Source organism: Dama dama, chromosome 27, assembly GCF_033118175.1.
Source record: "Dama dama isolate Ldn47 chromosome 27, ASM3311817v1, whole genome shotgun sequence".
Classification (NCBI taxonomy): domain Eukaryota; kingdom Metazoa; phylum Chordata; class Mammalia; order Artiodactyla; family Cervidae; genus Dama; species Dama dama.
This window is the reverse complement of record NC_083707.1, coordinates 41,801,996-41,815,889: the sequence shown is the minus strand read 5'-3', so window position 1 is coordinate 41,815,889 and position 13,894 is coordinate 41,801,996. Positions and strand designations below refer to the sequence as shown.

At 50.8% G+C, this 13,894-nt stretch overlaps 1 protein-coding gene across 2 annotated transcripts in view; it reads right to left on the bottom strand.

Moving 5' to 3' along the window:
- Positions 1-542: 542 nt before the first annotated feature.
- Positions 543-13,894, bottom strand: part of MTCL1 (microtubule crosslinking factor 1) — a 111,325-nt gene continuing 97,973 nt past the window's right edge. For both annotated transcript variants that reach the window (XM_061131354.1, XM_061131355.1), the window contains 4 exons: positions 10,390-10,686; positions 8,813-8,844; positions 6,216-7,689; positions 543-1,677 (listed from right to left, as the gene is read on the bottom strand). In XM_061131354.1, the coding sequence (XP_060987337.1) occupies positions 1,483-1,677; positions 6,216-7,689; positions 8,813-8,844; positions 10,390-10,686 (1,998 nt within the window). In that variant the 3' untranslated portion in view covers positions 543-1,482. The remainder of the gene's footprint in view (positions 1,678-6,215; positions 7,690-8,812; positions 8,845-10,389; positions 10,687-13,894) is intronic.

Below are 13,894 nucleotides of genomic sequence, written 5' to 3'. Positions count from 1 at the left end.
TCCACGGCTACTACAGCAGGCTCCAATGTCCAACTTTTTAAAAAAAAATATTTAATGGAACTGTGGTAATGCTGGGGAAAAAGCCTAAGCCATTAGCCCATTTGCTGCAGAAACATTTTAGCTAGAAGCTTTGGCTTGAAGCAGTTCTGTTTTTACCAGCACCACCACTTCATAAACTCCTGGTCTGTCAGTCTGATAGCTCAGCTGCACCTCAGTCCAGGGTGGAAACGGCCTTTCCCACCTTCCAGGGAGGGGAGTGGGCAGGCACATCCTGAGTGTGGGTAACCTGTTTCTTCACACCCCCTCATCCATCCATTTTGGTGTTTTTAGCAAAAATGAAGTCACCTTTTAATCCTAATATACTGTTGCAGAGAGGCTGCAAGGCCGTTGTGCACTCACAGTGCATCCCAGTCAGATACATGAGTGGCTGTTTGACTCGCCTTCCCCCTGCGCCCCCTGCCCCTGTCCTCTCTCCAGGGGAAACTTGCATGAGCCATTAGGAACTAAGGGGGAGGGTGCTTGAAACAAGAGGTTGGGACAGGTACCGTTTTATAAACACTTTATTTCTTCATCATCACCTCATACAGATGCTGAGGTACCACCCTCTCTTTCCATTTGGTATGCTTGTGACTTTTTGTGGTGGTTTTCCTTAAACAAGAAAATCTGGAGTAAACACTGTGTATTGCCAGTTAGTCTTCTAACAGTAATTTTAAAATGCTGTTGTATCGTCAGTGCAAGAAGACAACACCAACACTACAGTACAAGGGGGTCACACGATGTCATGGCGGAGGGGGTGAGACCACAGCAGGGTTATGGACATGCACCCAGAGACGTGCAGGTCAAGAGGAGCAGGTGGACTTGCAGCCCAGCTGTGGCCTCTGTGCCTTTCCAGATGCTGCCCTCTCTCCCCCCTCTAGGACAGAGGAGATGCCTTGTCTACTGGTTTCATGGTTTTTTCATTAAGAAAAGTTCACTGACTCCGACAGGCTGAAGCATTTCAAAAATTCTTAAAAAACAAGAACACTGACAAAATAAAATAAAATTAAAACACACTAATTCAACGTGGAAATAAACCAAAGCAAAATGTTAACAGTGCAGATTTAACAGGCAGTCAATATTGCGCGTGAGGGTGTTCAGAATCTCTTACAATGTACATCTTTAAAACTTTCATTTTTAATTTATTTATATCATATTTACCTTTTAATATACTTTGTGTAAAAAAGATGGAGACAAAAATAGTTTTCTGAGCTATGAAAAAAATTAAGTTCTTACAGGCACATTTACTGTTTCATTCTAGAAACATCTCAGGTTCACAGGTTGAACATTCAGCAGCTGTGTTTTTGTTTTTGTTTTTTTAAAAAAAAACATTCTTTGACCTTGGGAAAATCAGATCTCTCCTTTTGGGGCAGAGTTCAGTTGATGACGAAGGTGTGATTATGCAAATTACAGTGAATTATTCTGGATAATCCATGCCGACCTGCATCACACGTGCGGCTTCTCCCCAGGTGGCTCCTCATCACCGAGCTCCTCCAAGGAGGTGGGTTCTCCGGGTGATGGAGCTGGTGAGGCAGTGGGGGGGTGTGGGGCCCAGCGGGACGGAGGGCGACGGTTTGCTGGTCTCTCGGGCCTGGAGAAGCAAGGCTCTAGGGACGGAGCGAGTGCGGAACAAGGTAGTTCCTTCAGAGCCGAGGAAGAGAAAGACAGGGTTACAAGAGGGACAGGTCCTCTAGGAGGGCTCACCCCCCACATAGACTTCTCTAAGACAAGTGCAACAGCCCAGCAGGTCTGAATGCTAATATACACATTGCTCACAGAGAATATGTTAAAAAAGACTACGAATTCAACACGAATGACCATTGCCAACAGTAATGGGAAGATAGCAAATTATGATGAAAACGTGGCATGAGATGGGTATGTATAGAAGTGGCTTTGGAACTGGGCTGCAGCGAATGGAAAGGGGAGTCAGAGGGGCGAGTGGTCTGCATGGCCTGCCTGGGCATGGTCCTGCCTGGCCGCGCACATCATTTCAGCCTTCTGAAGCATCTAGTCAGTTGCTGTGGCCAGCCTCCCTGTGCCTTGGTCTGTGGGCACCCCCAGAGGGCCCTAGGATGCCAGCCGGCTGCATGAGCAGCGGGCTCACCTTCAAATTAGCTCTGCTGCTGCTTGTTCCAGGTGGACTGGCACTGGGTGAGATCCCCACAACAGGGATAGAACACTGCAGCCAGGACAAAGGACACGCAGACTCAGGATCTGCGGGCACAAAGGTGGGGCAACTGTGGCAGGAGGAAGTGAGTTCTGTCCACCCAGACGACACCCACACGGCCGGAGGCTGAGGAGGGAGACCATGGTGGTGAAGAGCACGGAACAAGGACCTTCAGAGCCACTCCAGAAGTAAGCGGAGGGATGTGAAGAGATGTGATGAGCACAGCAGAGACCACACGAGGAGCACGTAGGCAGCAGAGTGAGGAAGAGACAGTGGGGAGAAGGTGTCGGGCAGAGCACAGGAGGGTGGGGAGTGGTTGCTGCCCGGGGCCAGCAGAAAAGAAGCACTGACACACGATGATGCTAATGTTGCTAGTTGTGCTGATGGCTTTTTACATGACTGCAACTTTTTACGAGCCCCAGCCGCAGAGCTCTTATACCAATGGAAACCATGGCTACCAGAGATACCTTGCCTATGAAAACACATCAGCACCGAAACAGCAGAAATTAGAGAGTACGGGGGACAGCAGTTGAGAAGTCTGCTACTGCTCTGGGTCTTTTGGTGTCTCAAGAGGTGTGTGCAAGTGTGGCATGTACCTGTGTGGCGGGAGTAGAGTGCTGGAGTAGGTTTTGGACAGCACTGTGGCCCATTTCTACCTGGCTGATGCTGAGTGACAGGGGCCTGTCTGTGCCACCTCTCCACTCATATTTGTGCATTCCTGCGCAAAGAAGGCTGTGTGAGCATGAGTTAAGGGGCCAAAGTTCCCCTTCATGTCACACCAGCACTCGGGAGCAAAGGATGCTCTCTTTTCCTGAGAAGCCCCTGCAGTGGAATAAGTTAAAAAGATAAGAATTCAACACGCCTGGCCAGTGCCAACACTAACGGGAAGACAGGCAGTAATGGGGCTCTCGTCCTTGGAGCACCTCTTCTAGAAAGGGCTGCTGTAGCCATTCTGTCATGTTTTGTGGGCTCAGGCTTGGTCTTTGAGAGCCAGGTGTATTTAAGGCCAGTGGATAAGGGGAGGTAACTCTCCTTGATCGGAAACAAGGCTGGTGTTTTCTCATGCTCCTTGACTAGGGCTCTGAAGGTGGTTCTGCAGTTTTGGGGCAGGAGTGACTGTTGTGTGTTGACAATGTTGTTGAGCACTTGGTCACCTGTGGTGACCCCTAGAAGGTCAAGACAGGTTTGTATTTCTTCCCTCTCGTGTGGTTGTTGAAAACAGAGAAAAGCTTCCTGCAGAGCACATGGCGGTGCACACGTGCCACCACAACGTCAGTTGTCAGTGAGCAGGCACAGACCACGCTCTACTCAGACCCCGCAGGCTAGTCAGTCCCCTCTCAGGCCACTGTGACTTTCCTGCACAGAGCATTCAGCACTCAGGGGTGTGTGTGGGGGGGCATGTGGGCCTGTCCAGGCTGACCATCTGTCCCTTTAGATGGACCCTGGGCCATCCCTGACCTACCCAACAAGCTCTGCAGACAGTGGAAAGAAGGAAGAAAGCACTTACGGAGTGAGGCGGGCTAGAGTCCCCAGGGGGCAGTTAGTAAGACAGTTTGGTTCTGGACAGAAGAGACAGACAAAAGAAAAGAAAGGCAAGTAGGTTGGAAAGTACTTTAAAAGAAGAACAACAGTAAAGGTTTAAAGTCAACAGGCCCAGGCGGCAGCTCCAGGGACAGCCATCCGGAGAAGTGAGGCTCAGCAGAAGTGGGCATGTAGGCTGGTCCGTACCCAGCCACGCAGGAGGGGCCCCACGACAGAGCAGCCTCTTCCTGAGCTGCCCGGTGGCACCGAGCACTTCCAACACCCTACAGCTGCTGGTTTTGAAACAGAGCCCATTAAACAGCAAGACTGTCTTAGTCACAATGACCAAATGACTGAGGCCCAGACTAAAACTTTCCCTTCAAATTTTCAACTGAGTCATGTTCTCCTCCCTACCCCAGCCCTCTTGTTCATAGCCTTGGTCTGCATTGTGCTATGACTCCAAGAGAAACAAAGGAGCAAGTAGCTTGTGGGGTGATCCTGAGGAGAGAGGGGGAGTTTCCTGCAGTGCCCTTGCCTGGCCAGGGGTCCTCCAACACCGTGTCTTGGGGTCACCATGAGCACTCGTGGAAGATGACCCATGGGCTCAGAGGAGGGCAGGGTGGAACAGAACTTGTTCTGTGGAGTTTGGAATGAAAACCCAGAACTGTCACACGATCTAGAGAGGGACTCATTTAGTAAGTCAGCTCAGGTGAGGAATAATCCCCTGAAATCTAGAACAAGCTATTTCCCACAGCGAAAGGAAGAAGACCATGATATCTCAATACTGTCCAGGGAGCTCCATGCCGGTCTGAACCCCTGACACCGGCCCTGGGCCCCCTTTAAATCAGCCGTCACCTTTTCTGGTAGCAAAGAGACTTGATGGAGGACCAAAGGGTGGGGCTTGGCTTTGTGCCTGAGTGGTGTGATCCCATTATTGAGCCATTTCCCTTATAGTCTCACATTCATTTGTGACTCAGCATTTTTAGCCTCCAAAATGAAACCCATTTTGTGTCTAATACAAATGAGTAATGCTCTGGGCCCAAAATCTCAGTCCCAGAAGATGGGGCGCTCTCCCTGCTAGATCCCCTGCAGCAGCAAAACACTTACCTGAGGGTGGTTTAGCCCTGCTGTGGGAGGGGTGGGGTGACAGAAGGCACCACCTGTCACCTGAGCACAGGCAGCCGCCGCCTCAGAGCACACCGGCAGCTTTCCCACAACCACGTACCTTTGACAGGCATGGGCCCCAGACGATAAATATTAGGGTGAACCACAGACCATTGCCCTTCTGAAGGTCACTGGCAATTTCACATGGTTTCATCTACTTCAGATTTAACTCTGTGTTTTGAATTACAGTGGGAAGCCACACATTACTTATCCCTCTGTGGGATGTGTGGATGGCAGGGGGCTCAGGTGACATAGAAATACACCTCTTCCCCTCCTCAGCTTTCCTCTCCTCACCTGTGCAGCTGAGCTGCAGGGCCTTGGGAGGGAGCAGCCAGGGAGCCAGAGGGTGTCTCTCTGTCTCACCTTTGCCATCGGCTGACTGCCTGACCTGGAGAATGCCCACGGGGGTCTGGACTCCACTGCTGGGGAGGTTTTGCATCTGGCTTCCTAGTGGGTCAGGCCTCCCAGGTCTACACACAAGGGTGTCTGACCAAGAGCTGGATATGTCCTCCAGCCCCACTATTTTGATGCCTGGCATTATCATCTGACTTTGTTTTGCTCATTCCTGCCACAGAAACAGGAATTGATTTTTAATTTCAAGTGGTGTGGTCCAGTTATACCACATGTGGAATCGTGAATAACCTTAGGGGCATATGATGATGATAATGTGTGATAATATTTAATGTGTGGTCATAGGTAGCATAACAGTAGGTGAGGTGTAAGGGGGATATTGACAGTAATCTAGTTGTGTGAAGGCATGCTGTTGACCTTATCCATTCGTCTCACCTGCTTTTACTACTCAGAGAACTCTTGCACACAGAGAAGGTAACGGGATATGTGAGACATAAGCGTGCTCTCTGCACTTAAGTCAACACTGTTATCCACACATTCTTGTAGGTCTGACGGGAGGTGTCCTGTGTCCACCCTGTCAAAACCCTCTCATCCACACACAGCTGGAGCAGCAAGCCTGATGCTGTGCGCACACGATCCCAGGACACAAACTCATATAGAAAGAGGGCAAGCAAGACCTCAGGTGAAAAGCCCAGATGAACAGACAACCAGGGGTCACTGAGCCAGAGCAGAGGACCCGAGTCGGTCCCTGAGCTAATAAAGACCACCATCTCCTTGTCTTCAGAGGATCACTGAAAGTGGTAAGATGAGTTTCTCTTCTAAGCAGCAGCTCAGGGCTTGTGTTCTTGCTTATTCTGTCCTCCCAACACCCTCCTGAACTCAGGTGACCTGGTACACAGCCCCAGGGTCCCCCTTGCCCGCATTGAGAAAGACCAGAGGTGGGGGCATAGTAAGGGGAAGACTGAACCTCCATTACCTCGATGGACCCTGGCTCGGCCTTGACTGCCGTTTCTCCTAGGTGGTTGTCGCTGCCGATGTTTGTGGGGCTGTGGGCAGCCTGCCTCCGCTCCTCCTTTAAGGCATGTTCCAGCAGCTTCCTGTGGAGGATCCGGGCCACGTTCTCGGTGAGTGTGTAGCCAGGGGGAGCGGATAAGTCCTGCCTCAAGGGCGTGCCCTCTCCCCCCTCCTCCCTGCATGTCTCTGAGCCACCGATGGGGCTGGGTGAGCGGCCCCGGGAGCTGGGGCTGGTGTCTTGGCCTGGACCCAACTCCGGCCGGGGCTCGGCTGAGCGAGACCGACTCGCAGTCCGCACCCCTTTCTGGAAGGGGTCCTGCACCACGGGGCTGTGGTCGATGATGCTGAAGAGGCTGGAGAGGCCATCGTTCATGGCGGTGTGCACGGGGCTCTCGCGTGTGGTGGTGGAGCGGGCCCAGGCCGACTCGCCGCACCCCTTCTGAGCCAGCCCTGGGGAGGCCCTGCTACTCGACTGGTCCATTCTGGGGAGGGGCTTCCGCTGCAGCTTGGGAGACCCATACTTGGGGGAGCAGCATGTGCGTTCAAATTTGGCCTGCACCTTCTCAATGGCAGGGGCCACCTGCCTGTTCCTGAGGCCACGGGAGGGAGAGGACGCGGGCGTGGCGCCACCTCCTGCCTTGGGCGTGAGACACTTGTGTGGGCTGCCCCGCAGGGCTTCCGTCTGTAGGCCAACACTGATGGTCTGGATGGTCTGTGTCCCTGTCGTCCGGGACCCATTGGTCTGGCAGGCCATGTCCTTGACCAGAGGCTCGCCGGGGCTGGAGCAGACGGTGCTCCTGACCGAGAAGGCTACCTCCTTCATGTCGTCACTCAGGTTTCTGGGCAGCTCCAGGCTGTGCAGTGGGGAGGAGAAGCTGAGGGTGCTGTCGAGGGGCCGGAGCCCCCCCTCCATGTAGTTTCGGGGGTGCCTGGAGGGGGCACAGGGCCACCTGCTGAGCACATGTTCAGAAGGGCCCCCCTTGGCATCCCCGGGGCCCCCTCGGGCCCTGCTCTCGCTGACCCCTGCCACAATGCCATCCAGCCTCCGGATGGCAGGGGGGCTGTGCAGCCCCTTCCCCCCAGCCTGCTCAGCACAGACGAGGTTCCGCGGGGGCTGCTTCTGGCAGTGCTCGGGGTTGGTCACGGTGTCCGTGGTCAGGGTGATGCTTGTGGTGAGGTACCAGGCGGTGTCGGAGAAAGGTTCGGTGCTGGCCTCGGGCCTCGTCCGCCCCACCTCGGTCCTGTCCGCCCAGGGGTCTGGGGGCCTGTCGTCCCAGCTCTTGCTGTTGAACTCCTCGATGTACTTGAGGTCATCAGGGGATAGGGGTGGGGTGACGTCTTCCTTGCTGCAGGTGGGGGGTAGGCCCTTCTCTGGCAGGAAGGGAGAGCCATCCATCAAGCGCTGGAACTCAGACATGGACGACACAGACACGGCCCTGGGGAAGGGGAGAGGAGCGGTGTGAGCTGTCACCAGCTAGGGAGCCATGGCCCCACGACCCTGAACCCAGTGCAGCCCACAGCCTGCCTGTGTGTGCTGGGCCTGACAGTCTCCACTTGGGCTGACCCTTTGGGCTCTTACGGCTCTGGAATTGATGCAGGAGCCTTGGACTGGTCAGATTTTACTCCTGCTGACTTTCAAAACTGGGAGGGGCATGGCGCTCCAGGGTAGTTGGAGTTAAGCTCCAAGTGTCCTCTGCACTGTTCTGTTTCAGCCTACAGCGGCAGGGAAGCCTGGTTGTGGCCTGGCCTCTCCGTTTACTGACAGGCACCCTTGATGCTGAATCTGCAGGAGTTTCCTGAGTTCCCCGCCTTAGAGCAGACGTGACTGCACCACAGTCCTAGTCCAACCCTGATACCAGCGTGGTGGGGAGGAGGAGAGGCCACCACAAAGTAACTGTCAAATGACGTCTCCTCTACCCGCTGGCCTCATCACTATCGGCTAAAGCACTCCCAGTCTCCCAAGGGCAGTGGACGGTGTGAGCAGGCTCATGCCTGTTACCAACACCATTTCACACAGCAGTCCCCTCTGGGCTCACTCCTCCCCCTGCCTTCTGCTCCATTTAAACAAATTTGCTTATATGGGCCTTTCCAGACATGTCCCACCATTACATACATATGTGGTTACCAGAAAATGATTACAAACACCAGCTACTTTATATTTACTTCAAGGATTACTCTTGGTAATACTGTAATAAGTCCTCCTAGGAGAGCTTTTAAATGGTCAATCTAAAATGTCTCATAGCATATCAAGAGGGAGGTTTTTCCAGGCTTTAAATCAGAAGAGAGGGGTTTCCATGAACTTTTCAAAAACCATTTAACACAGTTATCCCCTTATATACACAGGTCTCACCACAACACTAACACATATGAACACAGCACTGGCTTTTTCTATGTTAATGATCTAAAATACCGTATAATAAAGCAACTACTTAGAGTAAAACTTCTGGATAAGTCAATTTTGAAGAGAGTCACAGTGCACTGTGTGACTATAGATAGACTTTTAAGACCAGGAGGTTTTTCCTGCAGTAGTCTACTGTCATTTCATCAACCTCAACTTACCTTTGAAGATTTCCCTTGTGATTTTCTTCTTCCTATAAAGAAGAAATAAGTTCACCTAAATCAGTCAGTACTGGCAGATTTGGGGCTGCTAAGGGGTCTGTTTTGCTCTTAGGAAAACATTTAAAATGTATGTGGAAGCCAAGTTTGGGCCAGGACTGCCTCTGCCCCTCAGCCCTTGGAAGTTCAGTAATGACACCAGAATCCAGGGGACATGAGGGAGGGCCTACGTGAGAAAAACTGGCTTTAAGCTTTGTCCCAAAGTGGCTCTTCTGTGTTTCTCAGAGGGCATTGCTGTGTCTGAGAGCCTCAAGGCTGCCTCATTAATGACATGTGTGAGAGAGGAGGAGTAAGGGTTGGGAGGGAAAGACGGAGGAGGGTAAGTTGGGGTAGACGTCCCCTGGCCTCAGCCTGGCTAGAGAAGTCAGCGTGAAAGGCACAGACACTACATAGAAAATAAACAAGCTACAGGATATGCTGTATGGCACAGGGAATGCTGCCAGTATTTTATAATAACTGTAAATGGCGTATATAACCTTTAAGATCTGAACCTCTATATCACACACCTGCAACTTAACATTGTATATCAACTGTACTGCAATAAAAAATGAAAGAAAAAAAAGTCAGTGTGACGTCTTTAGGTAGAGCGTTCTTGGTATTTAAACGTCGCCCTTGGGCACTGGGAAAGTTACAGTGACCTCCGCTAAAGAACAGAACTGCATACATGGTTCTGAGCAAAGGACACCCTTGTGCGGACCCAGTCCGGATGGAGTGAGGCCCCAGCTAGCAAACCCCTCAAGGATCCCCCAGAGAGCCCTGGCCACTGCTGTGGTCAGCATGGGGTCGGGACACTGCCGCTGGAGTCCCCTGGGGTGGCATGCTGGTGATGTCACCTCTGCTGGGTTCAGAGGAGGAGGAGGTCCCTACTTCCAGCAGCACTGCCTGACGGGCACCCCCATCTGCTGAGCGTGTGGGACAGGTCAGATGACAGGTGCAGCCACTGTGAGACCAGCTCACAGGCAGTGATTCTTAAAATCAGTCTTTAACCAGGAAAACCCACTGCCATCCTGTAGGGATTTCTGCACAGAGCTAAGTTTTCCCCTTTATTGATCTCAGTTCCATACTTTTCTAGTGTTGGATTTTCTCCCCTTTGCATAAAGAAGGTATTTATTGTATGTCATTGGTTACTGACATTTGCTACTTCCAATGTGAAGTACTTTCTTTAAAAAAAAAAACTTTGTTCTGTTATTAGTATGTTTTCTGGGATCAGCGACTGTGCTGTAATTTTAAGGAAATTGGCAGTTCTGCACTTCTGGGATTATCTTTTTCCTCTTGGATTTCACTGGACAACCCCTGCTCCTGAGACTCCTATTCACATGGGACACAGGCTCTGAATTTCTGACCTTGAGATAAGCAGCCAAGTGCAGCAGAGAGCTTGGGGTCAGGACCACCCCCAAAGTGCTCACATCATGGAAGGTTCATTTTTACTAACCTCAGGGCCACAATATGCAGCCACTCGGCCAGCTTCCCAACCCCTCACCCTCCGTCCTGCAGGTGACTAGACCCAAACCCAGGCTGACCTCACGGAAGCAGTTCCTGAACTCCCTCTGGGGCCCGCGGGCCGGGGGCTCCTCTGACTCATCGTCCAGGGACAAGGTGTCCAGGTAGAGGTTCTCCCGTGCTGAGCACCTGTCCGATTCCTTCAGCTTGGACAGCGGCCGGTCCTCAAATGCACTGGAGTCTGTGTCCATACAGGGCCACATCCCCGCAGGGCAGGGCTCCCGAGGGCTCCCTGGGTGGGTACAGGGGCGGGCATCCCCCTCCTCTTGATCACAGAGGAAACTGCCACCTCTCCGGGGACTGTTTTCTTTCTGCAACTGAAGGATTTTAAAAGTGAAAGCAGCCTGAAGATAGTGAGACATCTTATGTTCTTAAAGTTCTGGCGTCAGTTTCAAAAATAACACCATTAAATGCTTTAAAAAAAAAAAAATCACAATTTTATCTGGACTAGAAACATCTGCATTAACCACAGGCAAGTCAACTCCTTCTGTAGAGAATATGTTACTGTATGTGTAACTGAGTGCTGTTCTCATGGGAAATCACACATTTGTTTTTAAAATCTAACATTGCCAAATGACACATTTAGAAATACCTTTTTGCAGTTACCTTCCGAATGTAAGACACATTCAGTGGAAAGCCATCAGTGACAGCAGACTGCTGGGGTGAATTTGGTTTTCTTAAATAGCAAGGTTTCCTAACAACAACAAGAGCATGGTGTCCAAGTCATTTGGAATGGGTCCTATATAAACCTCGCATGATCGCCTGGGTTACAACCACTGGGTGTTGAAAACAGCTCACGCTTTGCTTGAGAGGATGAAGATTTAGCTACAGAGGTAACAAAGATCTGGTGTGACTAGAAGTAAGTATCATGTGAGCCACAAAGACTGGAGTTGTACTTTTCCCTGACCTGGTAAACGTAAGCAGCAGCAGTGGTGGAAACCACGGGAGACTGGAGCTGCTGTATGTGGCTAGTCCTCTCAGTGTCCCCACCTCTTAGATGGGTGCCTCCCCTCTGGGACTGCCCGAGGACTGCAGGGCCAGGCCCACCCTAAAGGTCCGTGTTCATCAGTGGGACTACCACCAGCTCCCCTCAGGCCTGTGGGAGTCCTTGGGCCTGGGCACACTGATGAATGCCTCATCTCTTCCCAGCGCGGGGGGCCTTCAGGAGGAGCCCATGGAACCATGGGGACGGGCAGGGACACATATGCAGGCTGCACTGTCTCCTCTCCTCCCGTGCTCCCCTCCCAGCCTCCCCTGAAGCAGTAGGGAAATTCACAGAATCCACTCCCGCGCTCCACTGTGCCCGCCTCTGGACTCGTCTCCAAGGATGGCAGGGTGCTGCGATGGCAGCCGTAAGCACTGACCTTCCCTTGGAAGCACATTTGTTTGTTTGTTTGTTTTTTTCTCGTTTATGTTTTAACAAAGCCTCTGTCACAAACTACATCTTGTGTCCTAACCCAAGCCTTCAGCCACAAGTATGTCACCGGGAACAAAGCCATATGGAGCTATGGGGACAAAGGACTTCTCATTAATTTCTGAGACGGGTATCACCTTTGTTTTAGGAGGAAGCAGCCAGACCTTAAATGTTGGAGTTTTGAGGCAGGATCCCAGTTGAATCAGGGAACAAGCAAAGTCACCCTGGGTATCTGCTCAGCTGAAAACCCTCTGCTCTCTCCACCAACCCCGCTGACATAGTTCTTTGTCATTTTCAAAGGCCATAAATCCTTTCTTTAAAAAAAAAAAAAAGGAAAGCTTTTTATTATTCATCTATGTATGTCAGTGTGATTTAGTTTCAACATATCATCTCCAAGCTATTTCAGGCACAGAATTAAGATTAAAATCACATCTGAAACTGTAAATGTGCACGGAGGGTGCGTGTGAAGAGGGGGAGAATGATTACAGTGGGGAGCTACGAACCAGCACATTCTCACTTGGCAAAGTGGGGTGTCAAAAATAAACCCAGGCAGCCAGGAGCAGCATGCAGTAGAGCTGGTAAGTGTTAGGTTCCCTAAAAATGAACTGGAGTGGTTTTAGCTGGAGGTGTCTGCTGCCAAGATGCCTCTGCAGCGCTGTCACAGAGTAAAAGGCCCTTAAAAGGATAGGGTTTCCTAGGAGAGTCATTTCAGACCAGCCACCAGCACCTACTGTACTTAGAATCCTGCAGGAGAACAACTTCTAGAGCAAACAGTGCCTTGGGGCTTCTGTGGTCGCCCAGACGGTAAAGCATCTGCCTATAATGTGCAAGACCTGGGTCTGATCCTTGGGTCAGGAAGATCCCCTGGAGAAGGAAATGGCAACCCACTCCAGTACTTTTGCCTGGACTATCCCATGGATGGAGGAGTTGGGAAGGCTACAGTCCATGGGGTTTGCAAGGAGACATGACTGAGCGACTTCACTTCTTCAAATAATACAGGCAGCAAAACACCCTTGAGAGTGTCCCCTTACCCAAACTGTTCACAGGAAAAAAGGTTACTTTGTACACAGGTTTTAATAGAAGAGCCTTTTTTGCTGTAGAGGCAACTAATGTAAGGAAGTCACCAGAAGAGTAACAGAATGATTCTAGAGCTTTTCCTTCAGGTTTTTAACAGAACCAAGTCCTAGGGCCTCTGCAGGCTCACTTGGACCTGATGATTCACAGGAGAAATGTGATGTAACTCCAGAGAAGTTAACCCTCACCGTTAGGTCTGGGCGGAGACGAGCTGCCAATGCAATAGACAGTGTGTGTTAAATGACTTCTACCACATTTCCAGTCATTCATCACATAAAACGCCTCACGAGGCACAGAAATCATGTAGGAATTCAGCGCCACCGCACAAGTATGAAGCATGTGTCCTGGCAGTGGAAAACGGATTTACTGTTACTCCTCTGACCATCTGTCTAGGCCATCACAGACAAGGTCACACGGCCCACCACGTAGTCAGATATTGAGGGGCACGTGTTATAAAGGGCGCTTGCCTGCATGTCCAGTTTATCTGTGGAACATGCAGCTAAAAGTTAAATGAACGAACAATAACTGACAGACCTACACACTACACACGTCAAGTCAGTTTCCTCTTTTATAGAGAATGCCTTTAACTGCTTTTCCTAATTTTCAGGATTGGGTACTGTGATTTTTTAAAATGTCAAATACTGGGCTGGATTTATTTTTGAAAGCCACAACTGCACATCTGAAGCATCAACAAACCCTCTTCTAAAAATAGCAGTGAACTCAGGGTACAAATATGTGGGGTCCACCACAGATTTCAGAAACAGATGAAGGAACACCCAAGAACCCACATCTCACTCAAGTCCGTTTGCTCAAACATGCTAACCTGGAGGACTAAAGTTCTGAGGCTGTCACCGTGGTAGAACCATGGCAGTAGTGACAAGCTGGAAATGGGGTTCAGCCCCTGCCCACTCACTTTTCCAAAGACGGTCTTAAAGTGCTGTTCGTCCCCAGGACATCAACTCTTTAAAGGTGAACATCATCAGATGTCTTACTAATTTTTCCTCTATTAGAAATTACCTTCATTCCCCAAAGTAAGA